This window comes from Aphis gossypii, chromosome 1 (assembly GCF_020184175.1).
Source record: "Aphis gossypii isolate Hap1 chromosome 1, ASM2018417v2, whole genome shotgun sequence".
NCBI classification, from domain to species: domain Eukaryota; kingdom Metazoa; phylum Arthropoda; class Insecta; order Hemiptera; family Aphididae; genus Aphis; species Aphis gossypii.
In genome coordinates this window covers 20,682,372-20,709,357 of record NC_065530.1, presented here as the reverse complement: position 1 = coordinate 20,709,357, position 26,986 = coordinate 20,682,372, and the positions used below count along the sequence as shown (strand labels likewise).

At 23.4% G+C, this 26,986-nt stretch overlaps 1 protein-coding gene across 3 annotated transcripts in view; it reads left to right on the top strand.

The window, feature by feature from the left end:
• LOC114121297 (intraflagellar transport protein 172 homolog) overlaps positions 1-26,986 on the top strand; it is an 84,996-nt gene that overhangs the window by 14,652 nt on the left and 43,358 nt on the right. For 2 of the 3 annotated variants that reach the window (XM_027983559.2, XM_050207648.1), the window contains exons 6-13: positions 4,499-4,722; positions 6,106-6,273; positions 6,728-6,930; positions 7,243-7,399; positions 10,213-10,331; positions 12,790-12,968; positions 14,566-14,709; positions 19,767-20,067. In XM_027983559.2, coding sequence (XP_027839360.1) covers positions 4,499-4,722; positions 6,106-6,273; positions 6,728-6,930; positions 7,243-7,399; positions 10,213-10,331; positions 12,790-12,968; positions 14,566-14,709; positions 19,767-20,067 — 1,495 coding nt within the window. Of the gene's footprint in view, positions 1-4,498; positions 4,723-5,232; positions 5,295-6,105; positions 6,274-6,727; positions 6,931-7,242; positions 7,400-10,212; positions 10,332-12,789; positions 12,969-14,565; positions 14,710-19,766; positions 20,068-26,986 lie in introns of those variants that run through there. The other variant, XM_027983561.2, reaches the window with a different exon arrangement.

Below are 26,986 nucleotides of genomic sequence, written 5' to 3'. Positions count from 1 at the left end.
TTAGATTTAGTTAGGTTAGTTTAGTTATTAGTTATTAATATTATTTTACACTATTAGGTGAAGGGTTCTGGCTTGTAGTCGTTCAGAGTTTCTTAGTAGGTATAACATCTAGTTTTGGTGTTCGCAGAGTCATACGTATCGCGTTTATTTGTCATATATCGTATGTGCATATTTGCAACATGTAAATATGCATGTAAATTCTATATTGTATTGGTCAGTGGTTAACCGTATTATATCTGCACAATCTAAATATCTAGTATATACTATATAGTTTGTATTATAATGAAGATATTACACAAATACTAATACAATACGACTAGGTACCTTAGCATATTAATATATATATATATATTATAGTTATGTATACATTATATTATAATTAAAAGTGAATTAAAAATCATAAAAATCATTAAAAATTATACTAACGGATTTTCTTTTTTAAATTTCATATTCAGTGATTCAAATTCGAATTTAAAAATGAGTAGAAGGATCTACAATTATATGGAAATAGCATGTTCAATATAAATGAAATAGAATTCCTACATTAATATAAATATAATATATTGATTAATCATTTTGCACTAAATACCCAAATAAAAAAATTATATTTAAAAAGCATTTTACTGATGTAAACCAATCACGTTTTTGTGCTATGCTTATAGCTACACAGTATTATTGTATTTGTATTTTGTAACTACAGTTTTATCCGTTTGCAGGGTTAAAAAAATACACTGTATAATGTGATTGTATTTATGAAACGGCTATTTTGACTTTTTTAGGATTATGGGGTGTAGGTAATATTGTATTTTTAATCTTGAAACAAATATCCTTTTAAAAGTATACGTGTGCAAAATGTGAAATTTCAAATGAGTGTTTAAAATCGTGTAACTCAAATAAAATGCTCTCTAATAAATAAATAAATAAATAAACGTTAAGGGATTTTAATTCGTTGTCGTTAAACATAATAATATAACATTGAATGTGAAAAAAAAATTTTAAAAAAGTATGAAAAACAAAATCGTCGAAACACTTTTAACGACGGGAATGAACGATTACGTGGGGGTAAGAGATATTCTCCGACAAAGACTAACTCAAAAAAAAACACTGTCTTATAAATAAATAAAAAAAACCGTTAAAGGATTTTAATACGTTGTCGTGCAACCTAATAATATAATACATAATTGAACGTGAAAACAATTTTGAAAAAATCGTATGAAAAACAAAATCCACGAAACTGATTAACTTTTAACTTTATTAACTGATTCTGGTTGATTATGGAGTGAGAAAAATGTTCTCGAACGGAGATTATTCTATAACCATAAATATAACATACCTTTTCTTTTCTTCATTTAAAAATCAACAGTGCCACCGGAACTTTTTTGTTAATTTTCCGAGATGTCAAATATAATAATATATTTTATATATATATTAATATATTATAATATTTAATATAAAATACTATTATTCTATTGCTAATGATAATATTTAACCACGATACAACAAATCTATATAGTTTGTGTGTACGTACATATTGTAGTTATCGTGATGGTATTAATGAAATCGAAATCATTATTTAGTTACTCTCAACGTTCGTTTTTACATGTATGGTAGCGATTTTAGAGTACCTGAAAAACATAATGTACGCGACGGTCCATGATCCAACGACAACGTGCATGCCAATGTGACACAGGTTTAGTCATTATTTTGCAAGAGGCTTAAATCACCAGCACCTGTCCTGAGAAACAACTAACGTATCGAAAAGTGATATTTTCCCGAGTGTGTTGCCTTTTCAATACTATTATGAATATAATAATATGTCAGTTAACGCGTGATGCGATAAATTGTTCATGTCGTGTGTAGGTGTACTCATCAGTCTGCGCAGCGTACACATCAAAGGCTTGTATGCATACACTCTCAGCCATTCTTTTTCATATTTAAATTAATACATTCTATTATTATTTTCTTTTTATTCTACTATACTCTTTTCTCACCACTAACTACTGTATCTTTAAATTTTTGAGATAACCCTCCGCGTTCGTTTGCACACGCAAATAACGACATTGGTTTTGGGATAACTGGTGTTTGTTCGATCGTGGTCTGCGGAAATCTTTAGCTTATCTTAAATCTTGAACAACCAAAATCTGGCTGTAACAACCTCCCCACCACCATTATGAAAAATGTGCACTCAACTGATAAAAATGATCTTTAAAACCATTCGAAAAAAAACTTGAAAAAAGTTCCTTAAAATATTGCATTTTTCGACCTGGTGCAGTGACAATTTCAACATATTTCATTATTTGTTGGATTTTGAAAAAAAAAAACAATTTATTACCGAATAAAATAAATACGTGATCTAAAACCTCATTCACATAATTTGGATTTAATTTTAAAATGATTTGTAAATTAATATGAATTATTTACACGTGCTTGATCCATGTAACTATGTAAGCATCCAATTGTTTTATTTAATTATAGAATTGTAAATGTTACACCTAAAGGCCATAATGTTTTAAGCATTTTTAGTTCTGACAAAATAAAATTGTATATAGATATGCTCACTGTATTCTATAGTATCTGTATTTATAGTGCATAAATGTATTAAAAGTGCCATAGAGTAATTCTAAGGATTCCATATCTAAATTTTCAAGCTATTAAACACTAATTAAAGTTTCTGATTGAAATGTGTATGTACTTATTGTACTAATATACTTATATATCTTTCTATAATATTTATTATTATATAAAAAATATTTGATTGTACTGTTTTAAATGTGATTGAAAGAGTGATACTCACACGATGAAAAAAAAAATAGATCATAGGAGACGGAGAACGAGAATGAACAAACGAATGGGGTGTATCGTATATTACGTAAAGTACAAATAATAATACGCACATATTTATGGAAGACATAATGCAACGAGAATAAAAAATAAAGACGTTCCGAATTCTGTACCTATATCCTAAATATATGTGTTTAAAATTTAAATATATTATAAATATGAGCGTGAATGTGTGTGTGTATCAGTATGTGTCGTACATTATCCGTACTCCACGGTAACTTCAAAAGTCCAAATGTGACGTCGGTTGCACTGTAACTTTAGTAAATACTATATAATATTATTATTACGGACTCTTGAAAATTGCTTCGTCATACGAGTCAGCAAACTTGATTGCGGATTTGCAAAAACTGTCTCCAATCAGACGTATAAACAATATTGAGTATTTAATGTAAAAGTCTACAATGTAAATCATATTATTATGTAATACACCAAGTACAATTTTAAATAATGGTGATAGTTCTAGTAAAGAGAATTTTTTTTTCATATATATATATAACATTAAATTTAGATATATATATTTTTGTCACCATTCAAATTGATATTAAAAAGTTTCTTTTCGTATGTAGAGGAACTTCTGAGTCTTACTTTGATGTATTAATTTTTTCTAAAGTTAATTAAAATGCACAAACAGTTATACTGAACTATAATAACATTTTAAATTTAAGCATAGATTAAACTTTGTAAAACATAAAATTATAATTAGTTTAATATTTTATTTCGTGTTTTAATATGCATAAATAACTGTAGTAATAAGAATATACAATTTTAATTATAATTAATACATTTGTCTCAAATAAACTAAAAGTTATAATTTAAAAATTACAAATTTTAAATTTTATGTCTTACTAATTATACAATATGCATACATAAAATATATTTTTCCACTTCCTGTTTTCAAATATTTGTATTGTTAGACTACGCACAAAGTATTTTAAGTTCAATAATGATGCAACATTTTAGTCAAGGAACTATTTTTGAATGTTTCATTCTGAAATTAACTACAGACGAATATTTAAGATACATTTAAATCAGATAAAATTTATTTTAGAATTTCAATATCTGATTTTAAATACAAAGCAAATTATATTACACATTTAAAAGTTTAATGATGACCGATCCTGATAACTTACTGCGTTTTATTAAATTAAAACTTTTTTTTTGAAGTAGAAGAATTAGGTAGTGAATATTTCATTTTATTTTCGATAACTTTTACATAATGTTTTTTACACATTTTATATATTTATTACCAGTATTATTTTTAAAAAATATATACGTTCATCGATAAAATTTTTATTTGAGTGAAAACTTATAAATACAAATAAAACAATGCAATAAAAAATATAAAAAACCTATGACTTGTTTAATGAAATGTTTTTTTAATATGTTTCAAATGTATTTTTTATAAAGGTTAAAAGTGATTACTTATACATTGTATAATAAACAAACTAACAATGAAATCTGACACATTTAAAATATTTTTATTAGTAAAACATTTAAGTTTATTTATAAAAGTTTCTCAAATAAAGACAGATATGTATCTAATGACCTCTTGGTCTAGTGCAAACCTCTATCCTTTACCATATCTAATCTTAAAAAGTTTTTCAAGTAGATAATCAGTGAGCTGTATAATAGGATTACTTATTAGTTATTATTTCAGGGACGCATTGTTGTTCATCCGGTCCCTCCATATGCATTGTCATGGGCTTCCGGATGTATCATCGCAGCAGGATGTGATTTTTCAGTGCATTTTTACGACCAAAACGGACGATCCTGCAAACAATTTGACTATTCACCAGCCAGCAGTTGCCCAGATCAAAAGGAGTTCACCGTGGCCTGCAGTAGTCCAAGCGGACAAGCAGTTGTCATTGGCAGTTTCAATAGGTTCGATTTATAAATATTACCAATGGTTTTGATAAAATAATTTGAAAAATTAAAAAACATACATTTAAATAATTATAATTAAACGCACATAGGTTCTTCATGATAAGCTTTATATTCAGTATTAGAATAACACTGTTATATTTTTTTTTTAGTAAAGCATCCATAGTTCATACTAAAAAAAAACGTTACTCACTAATAGATTTAAATTATTTATTAATTATTATATCTGTCGAAAGTAATATATTACATAGAGGGCCTCCCCCCGTAACACATCATAATTTATTGTATTTTTTTTTTTCATTATTTTTCATATTTTTTTATTTTTCTTTGCTGACCAATAAATTTTGTAAAATAGTATTATGACCTATATACTCAACACACATTAAGTTTTTCACTTTCCCTTGTAATAATTATTTAAATCCTGTATTTGAGACTGAATTAAATTTATGTTTTTCGTTATTTTATACTCTTTGTGAATCTTTTGAAAATATTTTCAGCTTAACATAGGTGCATCAAAGTAAAAAGGGATACATTCCTTATTAGTGAAAGTGTACAATAATTGAACAGCACGTGTAAGTATTATGTGCACATGCTTTTAACATGGATGTGATAAATGAGTTTGGAATGCGGGACTCAAATATCTTCTGTAACCATAGTGTTTCAAATTATCTCTAATGTTCAACTTCAGCTAATTTAATGGTTTTCGGCAAATCCTTTTTACATAAATCATTATACTTTTCAACACATATACGTTGTACAGAATTATGTATTTACAGTTATATGTATAGGTTTAATTGTATTATATTTATCAAAAACAATAATAAGTTTAACAAGTAAAACAATATAATTTGTTAAAAAACAGAGTAAAAACACTTAATTATTTATATAACGTATGTATATCTTATGAACTACTTATACTCACATTATTTATATACTTATATACTACACATATATCAATATGTGCGTGTGTAAGTGTGTGTGTGTGTGTGTGTGTAACCTCACTGTCTCTTATAGTTTTGTTGTCTTTAATTTAATCCAACAGTTAACTTCTAAAAACCTAAAAAGTATCTACAGCATTACCAATAAATGAATACAGAAAATTGCCATGTATATCGTTCGTACAAAAAATTATAATTGCTACCAAGCATAATGCATATAATATACATACATATATATATAATATATATGGGTTAGGTTTTTTTTTTATATAAGTAGGTATCTATTGATTATCAAAAATATTCTATACAATATGTAGGTATGTAGGTATTAATATTATATTTTAAATGTAATTACTTATAATAATTAATAAATAAACATCAATTAAAGTTATATTGTATCCATCGACGTTTAAATGTTTTTTTATTTGGTTAATGTCTAACTTAGATTACGATTGTACTCGTGGAGCCCATCTAAACTAACATGGGAAGAAGAAACTGCCATGTATATTCAAAATTTGTATACAGTTTCAGCATTGGCGTGGAAAAGAGATGGATCACGTATTATCTGTGGTACTTTATGTGGAGGCATAGAACTCTTTGAGTCGGTTATAAAGTAAGAAAATTACGTTATTTGTACTAGATATATTTTATTAATTTAAAGTAAATGTTTAGAAAAAATATTATTAATACGTACAATAGTTTATTAAAACACAAAAAATATGTGATTTAATAAATAATTATTTTTTACTGATATCGTTGAACAAAGAATGGATAAAATTTTCTTATTTATTTAATTTCTTTATGTAAATCTATGAAAATAAACAAGTTTTTTGAAATTCGAATTAAATAACTTCATTAAAGTTTATTTGAGTATAGGTAATATCAAATGTTTTATTACCCCCCTCTCCCCAGAAAACTTTAAAAATTGATTATAATAAATTAAACTTACATTACCTTTATAGTTATAACAACAGTACACTTGGTCACTATGTAAACTGTCATTAATAATAAATTATATTGTTTTATAATGTTAAGTTATACATAATAACTCAGCTCCATTTTTTTAGACGAACCGTTTGGAAAAATAAATTTGAAATGACCTATGTAGGTCCAAGTCAGGTTTTAGTGAAACCGCTCAATAACGAATCTAACAACCAATCATCATATGGTGTTATACTTAAATCTCAATATGGCCATGAAATTGAGGATGTTCGAGTAATGGGAGAAGATCGATATTTAATTGGCCGTACAAGAGATACTTTGTTATTAGGTAACTAATAGTAGTAAACTAATAAGTTTACAAGTAGATATGTTATAACAGTGAACTTAAAAAAATAATAACAAAAAAAAATTGTAATTCTTAAAATCATTATTTATTTAATCATGAAATTGTATACCTAGGTAGTGTAAATAAATTGTTCAGTCTTAAATGTTCCTAAAAACGAGACTTAACATTCCTAAAGCACAATTAATGAAAATTAAATAAACATAACACACATTAATTAAAACATTGCCAGTGTAATACATTTTGCAACTCCTCCGGTATTTAATAATATAATCTTAATGTAAACCATCGTAATAGGTGATATGGAAAGGAATTTGCTTAGCGAAGTTGTGTGGCCTTATTCTGAAAGAAATGAGAAATTCTACTTCGAAAATCCAAGTGTATGTTTGATTTTCAACTGTGGCGAATTGACTCTCGTGGAGTATGGAAATGACCAGATATTAGCAACCGTCAGGTAATCGAATGTGCATTCAATGTATATAAAATAAAACATCAACTGTTTGGTTAGGGGTTGGGAGGGGGGGGAGGTTTAATATAGTTTATGCACTTTTTTCTACCGGTTTTTTATTACAAAACCATTATCTGAAATAGATGTGACTGGAGCATGGGGAAGCATTAATTATAATTAAGTGTAACGAGAAAGCTGTCACATCATTCTATAAAAATCTTATAAAATAACAAGACTGTCCGAAATAGAGGACCATTAATTACAATTAAAATTATACATAATACCTATAAATATAAAGTAGAATCATAATAAAAATAAAAACAAACATGGTTAAAATAATCTTGATTGTGTTGTTACTTATTAGTTATTATATTAATAATCAGAGACTTACGTAGTAGGTAGTTAATATAAAAATTGATTTACCGTCAGATTACAACTTATGGTTCATATGATACAAACTGCAAAGTGAAGGAGCAATAAACAATTATAGATAATACATAGATAGGTACAATATCTATTATATAACTTTGTCAAACAATAATAATGTATTATATTTTCTCCAATTCATAAAAATCGTTATGTGAATTCCCCTATAATAATTGTATATAAAATATGAATGGTGAACATAAATATTTTAAGATCTTAACACCTTAGATACTCGTCGTATTTTGTTTAATTATAGTTTGAAAGTGTTTTTAACAATTACAATATATATTTGGTATGGTGGATACAGTGAAATACGGTGAACACAGCGGTAGATCATTAATTATATGGAATGGTCATACGCGAAATGCGTGATGTGATACAGAAATTCGGGTCTGTAAATTCCGTTAAAGAACAATGAACAATTGTTATGGAATCGGTTTTGCGTAAGATAACCTTAATTCAAAATAATACGGTCTCGTTTTACATAATTAAATGTACATAAATTACTTCCAAATATGTATGCAATGAAGTTTTACTCCAATTCATATTTTCATCTTATCGATTTCAATCGTTAAACGACGATTTAATATGGTAGGTACTATCTATATAGATACAATAAAATACGAAAGTTGTGGTTTCAACAGAATTTTATTAAAAATCATATTTTTTTTTTTGATTTTTTAATACTATAATAAATTGTAAAGTTTTGATGTGGGAATTGTATGGATTTAGTTTTATTTAATGACAATTTGAATCGAAACACATTTGCTTAGTTTAAAATTACCTGCACGCATGTATGCTCATAAAATTATTTATAATTTTAGGTACAACACGATTGCAAATGTTTTACCTTTTTTACAACACGATTTCGAAAGAATGTCGCTTATCAGAAAATTTGTTTTCTTTTAGCTGAAAACGAACGATTGCGAACGTTTTAGTAGACTACGTTGCCAAGTTTATAATTTCTGAATATATTTTATTTTCTTCAGGAATTAGATTAAAATATTTTTTTTTTAAATTAAAACTATTCAATAGTAATAATACAATGTTACATTATAACTACGTTACAAACTAGACAAAAATTATATGAAATAATATAAAGTGTTTAAAATGTTGATTAATTAAAACAATTTTTGGGGTATAAATATTAATAATAATGTAACAAAATGTACATATTTAAGTTATGTTAGAAACTAAAAAAAAAAAATAATAGTAATAGTTTTTAAATAATTTTTCTACATTTTTTCTTTTCTTTTTTCCTTGGTAGAAATTTCCATATTTTCTTAAATATAAAACTAGGTCCTTGTAGATTTTATAATCATTATAATTTTTTAATATTGTTTCAATTTTAGATTTATCTTTTTTGGCCATAGGATTATGTACTTTATTAAATAATAATTAATAATTGAATTTATTATTGTCAACGTTTGTGATTGTAATTATATTTAAAAACGTTCGCAATAGTATATTACTCATAATTTTATATATTTTTTATTATAACTCGGCTGATATGTTGATATTATCATAAGAAACTATGTATAAATAATTAAAAAGTCTCTAAGAATCATTAAAAATGATATAATGATATAATAAGCTTCAATAAAATATGATTCCTATGAAGAAAAGTTGAATAAGTAATTTAATTGTGTTCGTAATAATCTTAATGATGTTTAAATCTTCTAGGTAGGTAATTTAAAACGAATTTTGTTAAAAATATTCATATTTTATTTGATAATAAAATTTACTTATCAAACCACATTTATGTGTATTCTACAAATTTTAAAAACAAGAAAATTGTAATTTTTTTTTTTAATTTTTTTTTTTTAATTATAATTTTAATTTATTATTATTATTATTTATTTTTTTTGACAATATAGATGATATTCTTCACAAAAAAATCACTTTGTTAATTAAATGTAAAATATTTAGTTCACATATTATTTATTTGTCAATAAAATATTAAAATATTATATTATGTAAAATTTACAAACAAAATATAATCGTTAAAAATACAATTAAATCGAATATAAAATGTAATATAATATAATTATATAATTTTATATTAATATAATAATTTTATTTTCAATTAATAAAATAAAAATTGTATTTAATTTAATTTAATTTAATTAATTATTGAAGTTTCATAAAATATCTATTAAAATTCAGTGAACGAAAATTTCTACCTATTGTTTCTGAAGTCTAATAAAAGATTATTGGTATGGAATCGGTCTCGTATTTTGTGAAATATACTCAAAAACTCGATTTTTCATTTAAGCTGTAAAAATCACATACCTATAATATGTTTCATCTTCAATTTTATACCTGTGCTTATATAATGTATCAATATAATATATAGATATTAGATGTATTGTATTTTTGTTTTTTTTTTTTAGAACTGAGTTTGTAAATCCTCATTTGATCAGTGTACGGCTGAATGAACGCAAACAATTCAACTCCAACGAAGAAAACAAAAAACTCGCCTATTTACTGGACTTAAAGACAATTTGTATCGGTAATAGAAAATAGTATTTTATTATCAACGTCCTATTTTTTTTTTTATATATATATTTTTATTTCTCAACACTGCCCCATACTCATCATCGAATTATTATACCTCACTGAATTGTTTATTCCACAATTTACACAGTTTTTTATTACTACCTAAATGGAATACCAAAAAAAATCTAGTCTTAGATAATATAATACGGTCAAAAGTTATACAAACTTACCAAATATCTTTGAATTTTTACAATCAAATAAAAATATATGATTGAAGTAATGATTCATAAATTAAATCTATTCAATTATCAGATAAGTAGTATTAACGCTTCAGATCCGATATTTTTTTTTTTATGTGGCTTTTAATACGAGTTATTGACTATATAAAAAAAGAATATTAATTAAATTAAATTTATATAACACGTTTAGATAGGAAAGTTAAATCAAATAAATCTATTTTTAAAAACATAATCGTTATATGTATATAAACATTAATAAAATCTATATATCTAAAACTAAAATTGAATTATCTAATACATACAATTATCGTTATTCAACGTGTCATGATAGTTGATTATACTTATAGAGTAATATTTTAATATTTAATACATAATATAGATACTTTTTACACTTTTTTTAGCTATCTCTATAGTTTAACATTTTACATTTTATATACAATATTATAAAATTCTTCTTTAAGTTATAACCAAATTTAACTTAAATCTTTCACCTTATGCTTCACAGAACAATTTTCCTTGTAAATAGTATTCTTTGGATCGTTGTGGACATTTTTTTTTTCATGTTATTCTAAAAAGTGTAATTAAAACTTCAAGTATGTGAATAATATATTAAATAGTAATTATATGAGTTATACAATAATATGATTAAAATATGTATATTGTGTTAGTTAAAAGCTAAAAATGTCGAATAAATTACTAAATTTGATTCCCATATTTACTTATCGAATCTATAAAATGTATAAGAAGTCTTGTAAAATGATAATAAGATTAAAAGTATTTACCTATTTATGATTTTTCTAAGTCAAAATGTTAACATTATTATAATCTAACTTTATCCAGCTTATATTATATATCATATAAGTAACCAAGAAGTTATGATATTTTTTCTTAAGCTGGAAGAAAAAAGTATTTATTTTATAAATGTACTCTTTATTCTCTATTTTTAAAATGTTTGGGCACCTTTCATAAAACAATTAATATAATATTATTTAATAATAAATTTAAATTTAAAATTTACTTGGGTTAGGTTTTATTCATTTAATAAAATATAACTGAAAGTTTAATTTAAAAATATTTATCTCTTTTAGATACCGAATAATATAATATGTTGTATAGTAAAGTATTTTTTATTTAAAAGCTGTTTTACATAAACATTAAGCAACAGAGATAAAAAAAAATTAAGCACAATGACATTAATGACACGAAGAGAAGACAATCTATTGACAGAACCTCAGAAATTAAACTTTATTTTTTTTTTCTTAATTTACTTTAAAATGCTTCTAGCTCTTTTTTTAAGTCTGTGGAAAATATTTAGTGGTGATATAAAAGAGGATATATTTCTAATAAAAGGGTTCGTATAGTTGATTAATTTTGAATGGAATTTTGTGTAGTTGCTTTTTGCAAGTTCGTTAACTATTTTTTTTTAATTTTATATCATTATGAAGGACTATATTTGTTATCTACCTGTGTTATTGAGTCTTAAGGTGATTGATTTGAAATATTTGAATAAGGCAAATTTTTAAAGGTTTTATGAGGCCCAAAATGTTAATACTATAAGATTATACGGTTTAATGATTGATTTGTATTTGTATAGGAGTAATTAAATATTAAGACTTGTATATTTAAATTTTAGTATGAGTTGATTTAAACGCAGATGTGAGTTAAGTTGTTTTTTAATTTTTTTAGTGTGATTTCACTATGTCAAATTTGTATCTAGAAAGATAGCAAGGTATTTAGTAAACTAATGAAGTGGAATTTGTTTTTTATTAGATTTTAATGGTGGCTATTTCTTTGTCTCAAAGGAAACTAAAATTGTAACTACGATTTTATGTAATTTAAATGTATTGTGTTTGGGATAAAACCCAAACTGAGATTTTAGTAATATATTATGTTAGCCAATCAATATTTAAGGGTGTTATTTAATGTAAAATTAGTTTTTCGACGATCTTTTCAAATGTGGATAATAAATTGAGTTAGAAATAAAAGTACTTAGATATATACTGAATTTATCAGATCTGACTTGGATAATTTATTTTTTAGATCAATTATTAGTTGTTTATAGTTTTGTATATAAGAAATTTCGATTTTTTCTATAATGTTCTAGCATGGCAATTAAAGTTAGTTTATCTTTTTCATTATTCTTGTCTTTTGCAGTTATGGTACCAATATAAGGTATTTTAACTAATGTAGATTTTTGCTACCTAAATTTTAAAGAGTATTTTTATCTTTCAGTGGATTTAGTTGTAGGAGTTGTTGATCTACAGATTGGCCATGCAACAAAAATTGATTGGCTTGAATTGAATGAAACTGGTCATAAGTTATTATATCGAGATAAAAGCACAACACTTACACTGTTAGACGCAAGAACTGGTCATAAAGAAATTCTATTGAATGGGTGTTCTTTTGTACAAGTAAGTTAAATCAATTATGTTTCTAAAATAACAACTAATTCAAATGAGTTTTATATAAATATAATTTAATGACAATTAATAGCTTATGAAAAACAGTCATAAAAACTATAGAATCTTTATTTGTATGTTTATATATTTCAAAAAGAAAATATGAATGATAAACATTTATTTTTTTACTCGACGTATTATCTGCGAAATTCTTTAATTTATAATTAATTTTATTATTAATATTATTACTATTCTAATACAATATATATTTATAATAATTGTATAAAATAAAAATAAAATAGTAAGATATAATTCTACGATAATTTTTATTTAACTGAAAATACAAAAGTTGAAATATATTTTAAACATGGAATTTGAAAAAAAAAACTTTAATTGGTTAATATATTTTACTAAGTAGTTAATATAAATCAATTTTGTTTTTTATAATTTTTGTAAAAAAAAATTTTCCTTTAGAGAATTCATAAATGAAAATTACATTTTAATTCACTTATGAAGTCAGAAAGGTTATTACTGTGATAACTAATAACAGTAGCAATAAAATTAATTTTGATTGAAGATATTTGAACTGTTTACATAAAATCAATATAATCAATATAATTATTAATTTCATTCTACATCTAAAGACTAATTAAATTGGTTTTTATTCGAAGTCCTCTCAATTCTTGAAAACTAAAACGTTGAACCATACATGAATTCAAGATAGATAAATCTTATAGTTACAAAAAATAATATTTATTAAATTTAATTTCTTTTGAATATTTACTTCAAATGGTTGTTAAAAATACAGTGCAAAAAAAGATTATATGATAAACTTAACAAAATATAGGAAACAATAATATATATTATAACAAATTTTAACAATAGATTTATATTTTAACTTTTAAGTACTGTAGTATGTTGAAAAAATAATTCCAGGCTCTTATTTTTTATTTAATATTAAATATTTTTAATAATTGTATCTTATTAAAGATCATTAATTAGACGATTATAACATACATGTTAAATAATAAACTATATTTTATTTATCAAATACTCATATATACCTACATACTAATATTGAATATCGTTCCAATAGCAATACACTTTTTTATGAATATACTTAATTCATTAATAAAAAATTATAATTAAATTTTAAAATATTTTAAATTCATTAAAATCATTTTTAAATGCTTAAAATAACCATAACATTTTCTTGCGTCAAAATCCATCATAATTAATTAATCGTTATTAACGATATTATTTTTCGTCAACATACTATTTTATCAAAAGAACTTATGTCTATTTCTTTAAACATGAAATGATTTTAATACGAAACACAATATTTAATAATTATTAGTGAATAAAATTAATGGTATTAACAATATTATAATATTACTCGAACCGTAGTATTATTAAATGGCTTTTAGTGTGTTTAGTGTTTAACATTGTTGAAAACGTTGTTCTGGGTCGTGCGAAACAGTGAACAGTTTTAGTTATAATAATGAACGGATTCGCATCGAACACAATAATCGTTTTACTAAATAATATCAGATTATTGTAGACACAGCTGAACCTATGTATAACATTGTATTGTATTTTCGGTGCACAGTGGGTGATTGGCAGTGATGTCGTCGTGGCGCAGGGACGACAAGGCGCTTGTGTTTGGTACAATATTGACACGCCCGACCGAGTAACTGTGTTAACAGTGACTGGCGACATAATGTCCGTCGACCGAATTTCGGGAAAAACAACGGTAAGTTGTAATACAAAAACACATTATAGGTTCTTCTGTTGTAGAAACGTAGTATTCATAATCTATCATATTGCATTTTTCAAATCCGTACAAAAAACATAAATAAAGCAACAGACGAACTTATTAAAATTAATACAAAAAAAAAAAATAAATAAATATTCAAAATCAGCAATTCGTTCTTCATCAAAATATCAGTAAGATTGTATTATAACAATTTTGCTGTCGTTATATTTGTTATAAGACATTAAACACATTAATATTTTTATAAATGTATAGTTAATAATATATTTCTACGAAATGTGCTAACTATTTGGTACCTACCTACATATAAATAAATAAATATGCAATTTATGTATAAATATTCGATAAAACTTTTTAGCTATTATAATACAATTTTAAATCATAAAGTTTCCTAAGAAAATATTTTGATATCTGGAGCATTTAAATATTTTCTCACTAACTTCTGTATGAAATATTTTTTAACCTTTTAACCTTGTCATTGAAAATTAAATGTATCAAAAGTAAATTTGTTGTACATATAAATTCAATATATTTTAACGTAATGTATGATTTTAAAATTACTGTTATGATGTTCTAAATACAAATCTGATTATAGTTAAATTGTATTCTTTTATAAATTAAACATAGAATGAATGTGTTCGATAAATAAGAATAAATAAATAATCACTAAAATTAATACACATTATTCATACTTATTAATTTGTATTATTTATTACTCTATAATATTTGACTAAAATAGTAAAATAAGTAAAAGCTCGTTGTGTAAACTTTTGTGATAATGAACATTCTTGATATCCAGATAAATAATTAATATAAATGAAAAAGTTTTGAACGTTCAAAATTAAAACGATTAATTATATTTTTGTCAATTCATAAATAACATCAAATAAAGTTAAACTGTTTTTTATAAACTTATAATTATGAAATTAAACTACCTACATATTAATCATAATTATTCATATATCGTAATAATAGATACGTCTACATACTTTATTGATCCATATTCATACAGTAAAAAGTGTAACATATTACTTTAAAAAAAATACATATTTAATTCATAAACACAGTCCATTATTAAAATGTTAAAAAAAAATAATTTTAAAGAAAATTTATAACTATTCATATTAGTTTTAAATAATTAAAAAGGTACCATTCAATTTTCCTGATGGATACAATGAAAAAAATAAAAACAGGACATAGAATATAGAAACATATTAAAAGCCTTTAAAACACACTTGTTTATTGCTGTACCTACTATTAATACTATAATAATAATTAGCGTCTGGTTTTTAAAAATGTACTTTGATTGCATTTTAATCGTTGTCAATCAATTCGAACAAGACCTGTCGATGTGCGAGTCAGTTTTGTTAACATTTACAAACTAAGAGCTATTAATATTAACTAGAACCCAAACTATAGTCCAAAATATGTAGGTATATGTCAAATACTACCTATGCTAATTTACTTGACACCCATCTTGATGTCTACGAATGCACGAGCACGTTCAAAAAACGTCATTATTTGCACGAACTGAAGATGGACATATACTTAACGGTTTATTATGATACCGGGAAAAAACCGACTAAAAGAGAGAATAATATTGATTATTGTTACCCAACAACAGTGTTCTACTGTAAGCAGTTTCATGATAAGGACACAATTTAACAGCTAATGGGAGGTACACATGGGCAAGACGTATCAATACCTACTCAAATACACGCACACAGGCAGGTACACAAACCGTGCACTTTGCTAACTCGATACGTATTACATACTTGAGAAACTATATATAAGTATTGTTTGTTATTTTCATCAAAATTCCATTCACGTAAGAAAACAAATTCAGTGAGTCAAAAATTATTTGATTGAATGGCAAAAATCTTGCAGTTAATATTAGTAGGTTTTTATATAAGCATATGTCTGATCAACAATCAACATACATTAATGTTAGACTTTTTGATTCACCAGATTCTCTCATAAAATTGTTTATGCCAATCTAAGTATTAGTATGGAGTGTACTCAATTTAATAGATATTATTATTTAACCACTAAATGTGTGTTATGATGATGTAGTTAGTAAGTGTTAGTCGTAGTAAGCACTTGCTATTACTAATTATTTACTAATTATTATACAACAAAATAAACAGTTGGAATATTTTAAACGATTGATAAAATATAACATGACAATAATTGTATAAATTGTAAAACATTCTTGATTGGAATATCATACAATTACAAAAAATTATACTGTTTGACGTTTCCACCAAGCGTTAAAATTAAGCAGTTGAAATTGAAATTAAAGTTCTTAGAATCCTTCAAGTCGTAACTTTAATAAATGTGTTTATAAAATACTATACTAAAGTTTGCGATTTAATATCAATGGCAATAAAATAACAATAATTACACGATAAACCGAAATTTTATATAATAATATTATATGTGATAAAGAAAAACTATATTTTTTTTTTATTTCTTCAGAAGCTTAAAATAATGAAAAATTGTACAGAGAAGAATATTGCTTAAACTTTTTTTTAGCTACAATAATTTAAACTATTAATTAGTTTTTTGATCATTTAATATCACTATAAAATGTATTATCACAAAATTTCACACACACACAACATTCAACGAACTTTTCAACTTCTTTATCGGCTGTTTTTTATAATTTTGTTTCATATTAAGTATTTGTAAAATTATTATTTTTTACTAAAACATTTAACATTAATTAAATTAAATCGAATTATCTGAAAATATTTAGTGAATTCTTCAAATCTTGGTTCTTAATTGTGTTTTAATCACGTAAGTTTCAAAAATTTCATAAAGAATATTACACAGTATCCTATGGGGATATAGCAATTTAAAGTGGGAAGGTAATGTAAATTCCATTACCTCATCGTGTTAAATTAGTGAAACCCCAGTACCCCCACTACTACACCCTTTAGTAAACAGAGTTCAGTTCAAAAGTGTCTTCTGAATTCGATAATTAGCTTTGGGAACATAACACAGTATATTGTAACAAAACATTAATTAACATAGATCAACTATTTTGGACTAACTAATTATGAAAATATTTTTTCTTGTATTATATAATAATATTATATAATATAAAAATAAATTATAGTATTCGTATTGATTTTTTGTAATGACAGTGTTAGGATATTTAAATAGTTTTATACTTTTTACAAAGATAGATAGGATAGGTACATGTTTTTTTTTTAATAAAATGATTTTAAATAAATTATAGTTATAAATATTAGATTACTAAATTATTATAATTTTGTAAAGTAATTAAGGTATTATTTACTAATATAGTATTGCAACATTTGCAACCTATCAACATTTTTTGATTGTGCAATTTATATTATTGGTTAGGTAATAAATTTAAAATTTAATAATATACGTATATGCATTTTATAGAAATATGTTGTGTGAATAATGATTCAAATTAATACTTTGAATTTGATTAATTTTCATAAATTTAATTTTGCATAATTTAATTTTCATGTATTATATTAATAAAATGACTGTTTTAAGTTCAAAAAATTAAGCTAAGTAATTTTATTTTCTATCACTTTATTAATATATTATAAAATAAAGCCAAAGTTAAATGCATTATTCGGTAGATATTCAATTATAGCAATTTTTCAAAAAATAGAAAACATTTTTACCCTAGAAATATTCTTTTAAATAATATTTAAAACATAAAAATGACAGTAGGCCTTCTATTGAGATAATTACTGTAATAATATATCCATACTTAACTTCTAATTATTAAAAAGGTAGGTAGGTGATTAGGTACCGGTATGTTGTATATTAGGTGTTTAGTGGGTCCATATTATTATTATGTTCAATTTTAATAATACTCCATTGACAATTGTATACAAAAAACAATTTTGAGCGAGATAGCCTATAGTATAGACTCTATACCACAAAAACAATTTATATTTTTGATATACTTATCTATGTATTTGTAAATGTCATTTATTTTACTTTTTGTATTCTTGTAGGTTAACATGATTTCTAATAATATTTCATTTATTATATTATTAGTATTTAAATATTATAATAATATTCGTATACATATATACTATAAGTTTATATCAACTTATATAAGCCAAAATTTAACAACATATTTTTTTTAAATATCGTAAAATAGTAAAAATAGATTCATAGTACCTATAAAGATATAATATTTTAAAATTAGAAGTTCTACTACTAGTATTTTTTTCATCAATTATATTATAAATACGTCAATAAAAATATAAGCTTAGAGGTAGGTAAATATATTTTTTTTAATTTTATGAAAAATCAAAAATGTAGTATTCTTAGAAATTTGTCATCCTACACTTTTTAAAATTTTTATAGTTTTTAAAAATGTAATATTTTATTTTAGTTTTTATGTAATATTGTCATAAATAAAACTAATAATTTCCAAATGGTCATTATTATCACAAATTTACATTTAATTATTTACATAAATTGTACCTATACATAAATAAATGGTACATAATTATAAAGAATTATTTACAATAAATCATTCCAAATATAATTTTATCATGTTAATTATATTGTTAAATTTTTTTTTTTTTAGATATTTATTAAGGGTAATAAATCATAACTTAAACGTAATAATAATGACACGGTTAAAGATAAAAACAATGTAACAAAGAATAATATAAGACAATTCTGTAACTAATTTACATATTTTATTTTTATTGTACTCATTAAAACATAATTATGTTCAAAAATAATTCTACATGCTATAAATAACTTGTTTTACTATTTATCTATATATTTTCATCTATAAATTATCTAACTAAATTCCAAATATTTTAATTAGTTTTATTTTTAAGAAACAATAATAACATTTTCCACTTTTTTTTATATGCCATTCATGTAGGTACATTTTAAAATAATAATTTATTTATTTAATTTATTTTTGATAATTTTTGTACTCCATTATGAGTATGTTTAACATAGAATAATAATATTAAGTTGAATAGTATTCGTTTTATTTTATTTTATATTTATATTAGATACATTGCCAAGAAGGTGAAAGAAGTTACACTTATGACTTGGACGAACGTCTAGTAGAATTTGGCACAGCTGTACACGACAGCGATTTTGGACGGGCTATATTATACCTGGAAAGTTTGGAGGACAGTGATGATCATCAGTATGAGGTTGATGGCATGTGGCAAAACCTGTCAGATATTGGCCTACAGCTAATGAACTTGCCAGTAGCTGCAAGATGTTTGGCAGGTGTTGGTGACTACTGCAAAGCATGGTATCTGCAAGAAACTTATAAGTTAGCTGAAAATTTCGCAAAGGAAAACAGTAATGTATAATTAAATATATTACCTTAGTTTCTGAAAATTATCGTTTGGTATTGGATTTTTTATATACCTAATCGATCACGAATTATAATAATTAAAAATAACTAACTTACTTTAAAGTTTCTATAGTTGAGTATAAATTAATAAATATATTTTTTATGTATGGTTCATCATGCACACGTTTAATTTATGAAGAAACACCAATAAACTGTAATTTTGAATATCATTAAAACTATTATATTTTATTTATTAAAATATTATACCTATATAATTCCTTAAAAATATTTTTGCACTAAATTTAGATTTTATATAATATATATATAATGATAAACAATAGTATAATACATATTTGTAGTTTTTAACACAAAACATTCTTTAATTAAAAAAGTATAGTAAGTTTTTTCAAAATGATCTTAATTTGATAAGAATTAATACAAATTATACTGTTAAATATAATAAATGTCCATACTTACATTCTTTGATTATAAAAGTATTTTTTAACATTAGTGAGAATAAAAAAAATACCAAATAGGTGATTTAATTATATATTTTTTTAAGAATTAACTGTAGTTTTTAAAATTAAAATGTGGTTTTCTAATATTGTTTAATGGTTACACCTAATTTATTTATAAATTAATCTTGTTTTAAACATTCAGAAATTTAGTGTGGTCAATTAACAATTAAGAAATACTTTGAAAAACGTTGTCTGTTTTTTTTTTTTAAGTGAAATTAATTACTTATTTGGAATAGTTGAATGCATTAATAAACGGTTCTAAAATTGCAATTTCAACATATTAAGTTAAGGAAAAAAGAAACTTTTTCCAAGCTAAATGTTTCAACTACTTCGCACTCATTGAACGTCAATTTATTAAGAATCTACCAACTCAATGAATTTTCTATTTCTATCTCGATATTACCCGACAGATACAATTAAATAACAAAAAAAAAAAAAAAAAGAAAGGACAATTTTTTTAAATAGAATAGGAATGAAAAAACCATTTAATGACAAAAAAAAAATAATCATTTAACATCCATACGTAATAGTGTAATAATTTGTTATGTATATATGCTAGACTTATTGATATCAATAAGTCTTACTACAATTGCATTATTAGTCTTACAAATTGAAAAATATTAGTATTAATATATTTTAGTAAATTATTATACATGATTTTCAAGCTTGTGATAATCACTGAGTCATTAGCAAATTTAAATGTTCTAATTATTTAATTATAAAACAAAATTTGAAAATTTTTTATCAACTGTTTTAAAAAACATTAAAATTTCAATGGTATATACACTGTTTCCAAAGGCAATGATATGAAAATTTGGTAAAAATGTCATGCATCTAGAGTTTTGGTTTTTGAGTGACACACCATAAAAACAAAATCAATTTTATTAAAAATTGTATTCGTGTAAAAATTTTCTAAATTTTTGTTTGTTGTTTCATGATTAAAAAGTACTGTGAATTTAAAGTTCAAACTAGATCTAATTCACTATCCGAAACCACCCTAAAAGTTAAAAATCGAAGTATTTTATCAATTAAGTACTCGTCATACAAAGACGAGGAAAAACACATCATTATTATAAAATTAATACTTTTATCACTTCGCTCAGAATTTAAAACTGTTTATAAATGATAAATATCAGTTTAATTACTTTTAATTGTATTACCACTTGACCTTTGTTATTTTAGCTTTACCAATAACCTTGTCTTATAATTTGAGTTAAAATATAAAATGCATTATACATTTATTATTTAAGTAATAAAACGTTGCATGTCCATTAGTACCTATGTCATAAGTATAAGGTATGTTGTAGACATACCTTTAAAAACCCCTAACTTTTAATAATTAATGTTTAAAGCACATTAATTAATAAATTACACTATAGATTCACTCATATTTAAAAACAGTAGAATTGCGACTCAAAAAATACAAAATATTTTTGATCAGATTTAATATATTTAAATACTAGCCACCTATTACAATTATAATCATAGATAAACATTTAAGATTTAATATAATTAAACTAACTCAAACTTCTGTCAATCTTTATAATTTTCCATCGTTTCTTTTCTATTCTATATTTTATACTTAATAACAATTTATAAATCACGGTGTTGATTTATAATTTCAAGATTTATTTTGGCTAATATTTTATATAACAATATTATTTCAAACAGGTATAACATTTTTGATTTTCTTTTATTTATATTTGAAAAGATGAAATTGTTCAATCATGTATTAAAATACTTACATGAACAAAGTTACTTATATGATATCTAATCAATATTAAAATTATATGGATATTTTAATAATTGTATATTGAAAAAATTTTTAATTAATTATAATATTTATAATTTATATAAGACATTGATTTTTGTATTAGTTTTATATTTTTTGAGTATGTTCTTAATATTTTGATGATTAAATTAATAATAAATACCATCTCGCAATTTTGAACTTGTGATATGGTAGGTAAAGCCTAAATTGCTTGTATAGAATGCTATTTTATCATAATCGTATTAAGTAATCTACATTAACTTTGTATTAATAATGTAGTATGATATGATTGGAAAACTATTCATTGTGTTTATGTTAATGAATTGTTTAATTTAGGTGATCTCCCATTGGATTTATCCATTCAATTACTGCTATAGAAAAAGATTTACATTTCTTAAAGGCCTAGTGTATAAAAATCCCTATTAAGAATTAATAATATTCTAATATTAAATTTATAATATTTAACACTTGCCAATAGTAATTATATTTATGTAAGTATTTAATTTGTTTCGCGTTATATTAATACTGTAACAATGAAAATAATCAAAATTAACATTTTAAACATCTAAATGAAATATATTTTACTAATGCATTTTTATATTTCTATGTCATACATATTATACAGATATAAGAAATGAGTAATTAAAAGCGATATTGTTTTCTTATTCTTTTGACCAACAGATTCACAGTACTTTTGACGGTCAATATTCATTATTATTATTTAGGAATAATAAATGAAAGCAAACTATAAAGAAACGCATCGTCGGTGGTAGTTCAAGTCGTATCATTTTAGCACACCAAGACAATTTATCTTTTGAGGCAAAAGAGAATTCCGGAGAGAATATTTCCTCATTTATAATCACCCAAGCCGTTGTGGAGAATCGCCCGGTCGCGACATTTGCAATTATCATAATTTATCGGGTTGATAAAGAGACAAATGTATCGTAAAGGATAAATGACTGAAGGATGGGTGCTGGGGAAAATATGTCTACCATCAATGGACTCAGTGCCATGGTGGATTTACACACACTAAGTTTCAAATTACCCATAGTGATAAATACTGGAAACCCGATCAATGAAACCTTCATGGAATTCTGATGAAAAGAATTTAGGGTTATAAGCTTTTCGTTCGCTGTTGTTTTTGACGATTAACGTTTTTTTTGTCATTCTGGCAAATATGTTTTATACTTTGCTGCAACTCGTTTGCGTATTTTCAAAAATTTTTATCTGAATCTCGATGACTTATTTGAATACAAGACACATATGTATGTATCGTCACATACTGCAGTGCAAATTTTCAAATATTCAATAGTAATATAATCTTATGATTGTTTGTATAGATTATATAATTTTGAATTTTCCGTACCTCCCTACTTTTAGTATAATTCAATAAAGTGGTAACTATAGTAACAAGTATATTAGACATATGAGACAAATGAGTTATAATACTAGGTATTTTTAACACAGGTAGCTAAAATATATGTGCGCAATTGAGTTGTGTGCTTTTACACACACAAGTTGTAGCCTTATACTTGTACCTTAGTTGTAACTTGTAACGTCATATTTAGAGTTTTTTTTAAAAAAAAAAAAAAAATACTTTTATATACATTATAATATTAAATATAATAGGTATAACTCATAAGTTTATTTTTAATACTATGTTGCATTCGTCTGTATTGTAAGATATTCAGAACATATGGAAGCTCACAGCACTTCCTATATTACATTCATATCGTTCGACAAGACGATCACAATGGATATAAATAAAACCACATAAAAAAAAAAACTTTTTCTAAAATAATGTAATACGGACATTCCACTAGCTATATGTGGATGCACATAATTTATTATATTTGATAGCACAACAAAAGTTTCTTTTAAAATGTTCATTGACGCCGAAGATACTATTCTAATCTATCCGAAGGAAACCAGTCGATATTTTATTAACAGTTAGAATCATTAATAATATTGTCAACTCCCTTGATATTGTCTATTTAGTTTTACCATTTCACTTTTCTTTCAATATTTCTATACCATAGATACACTTTTTTTTTGCAAATTAAATAATTATTTAATTTGTTTCAAATTATATTACAGCACATCATATGTTTTATGTACTTCTAATTACAATCATTTTAAAATTTACAATTCTATTATGTTTGCTAAACACATTTTGTAAAAATGTCATTCAATAAATTTAGATCATTGATGTAGTTTATAAAATTTAAAATAATATGCAAACAATTTATTATTTAACCTTTATACAGACTATTTAAACTTATTATTTTTTAATCAAACAGATTATATAAATTGTACTTAAAACAATATTTATTTATATATTTATGATTCAACTTTAATTTTATTTATTTTTCACTATAAAAATAAAATATAAACCAGTTAGATGTCATTAATTTGTGTGTACTAAATTTAAATAAAAAATATGTATAATAAATTTTCAAAATTTTAATAAATTTATTTAATTTTTATAAGTACAGTGCATGTATATTTTATATGTACATAATTTTTTTATTTATAGTATTGTATAATTTTAAACTATTTATTCATATAATACTTAAAAATAAAATAATATACATTAATAGTAAATAATAATAGGTAGTATAATAAAGAATGTAAAGGTAAATTCAAAAATTAACATTTATTAAAGAAGAACACTATTTAATCAAAGTACATTTTAATTATTTTTATTTTAATAGTTCACTTTTATGTATACAAATGTATTCAATAATTCTTAATATTATCTTTTTTTTTCTTTTTTTTTTTTTTTATTGAAATCTGCAGCCCTTTAAAAATGCACGTAACTCCTATTAAATATTATTAAATATTATGACTATTAACCCATTATGAACTTATTTAACGAACTGAATGGATTGCTAAAATTATCTCATAAAATTTACATAATAAATCAGTTACAGGTGAGATTTTATAGATGTCATAAACAACAGCTTCTCTATAACATAAGTTTAGATTAAACTTTGTTATAAATTTAAAAAATACATGTTATATATAAGTTTTTGAATTCATGCTTAAATAATTGTAGTGTACGGAAAATAAAATTTGAAATTCAAAGAATTCTTTTATTTATCTTAAATAAATATATTGATTATATTAATTGTAAATGGCCAAACAAAATAATTTAAAATTGATAACTAAAACAAATTATGAAGTATTAAAATTTGAACGATTTTACATATTTTAATTCATGTATCAATCTGTTTTAACAATAATAATTGAAGTAAAAAGAAAAATTATGTTAAAACTTTAAATACATTTTTTTTTCAATGTTTACAAGTTGTAAATATATTGGTCCTGTGACAAAATATAAGTCCCTACGTTAATTTTTATGCAACCACACTATTTAAAAAAACCCTCTTCACTTTTAATAAAATTATTTAAAAACAAAGTTTGAATCTGATTTAAATTCATAAATATCCAAATTTTATCCTTATAGAAAATGTAAATAAAAATGTTGAATGTTTTTTAAATTATTATAATATAATAGGCAATAAAGATGCATAATAATATTATTTTTTTATGTTAAAATTTTACAAGGTATAACTATTTTTGTGTTGCAACTATTTAGATGTAAAAATCATTGTTATCAATAGCATTTATACTTACGTTTAAATTATAAACAAAAATATTTTGATTTTAATTGTATGTCTAAAAGGCTAAATGCCATATTATAAATTTAAATTTAAGTTTCTGTTTAAATTTATAATTGTTAATTCAAAATTAACATAATTTGAAATAATATTTGTTTGTCTAATCTAGATCTGAACAATATTAATATTAGCATAAAGGAAATACTTAATTTATAATTATATTAATTAGATATTCAAATTAAAACTAATGGTCAACCAATAGAACATAAAAAGTAAACTTACTTAGAATTTCAAAAGTTTATTATGATTAGAATAAATTTTAGAATTTACAATAATCAAAATGGTCGAATTATGCAAAATTTTGTGTAATGTGGAAATTATATAAGTTATCCAGAATGACCTTAATGGAAATACCAATTGTTATACGCATTATTTATTATGTTAAATATTCAAAATGTTTATTATTACCGTGTTTGTTTATCAAAACTTAATGTGGTGTAAGAAATAATTATCACAATGTCGTAACTTCTATACATTTATCTGTCACTGCGTAATAATATTGTCCTTTATTTGTATTACATTGATAATAATTATTCCAGGAAACAGATTACTGTACCCATCTACGTTGTGTTTTTTCTGAATATTTATAAAATAACGAGTTTACATGGAATACTCATTTAGTTTAGAACCACTGTGAAGTTTAAATTATTACTTGAAGGGTTTAATGTCTCTTGACCTTAGCGATATGAAATGTATATTTAAGAACTGTTTAAAGGTGCTTTTGTAAAAATATTAAACAGCATTCATCATTCATGACTACTATGTAATATGTTCACATTTATAAGTTTTTTTCTGAATCCATCATAATTTATCAGTCTATGGTTATACATTTATAAAATATATTTGAAATTTAAGTATCGCTAAGATATTATGCACATATGTATACTAAAAAAATGAGGAAATCCATTAAAATAATTTATACAAATAACAATAAATGATTATACATAATATA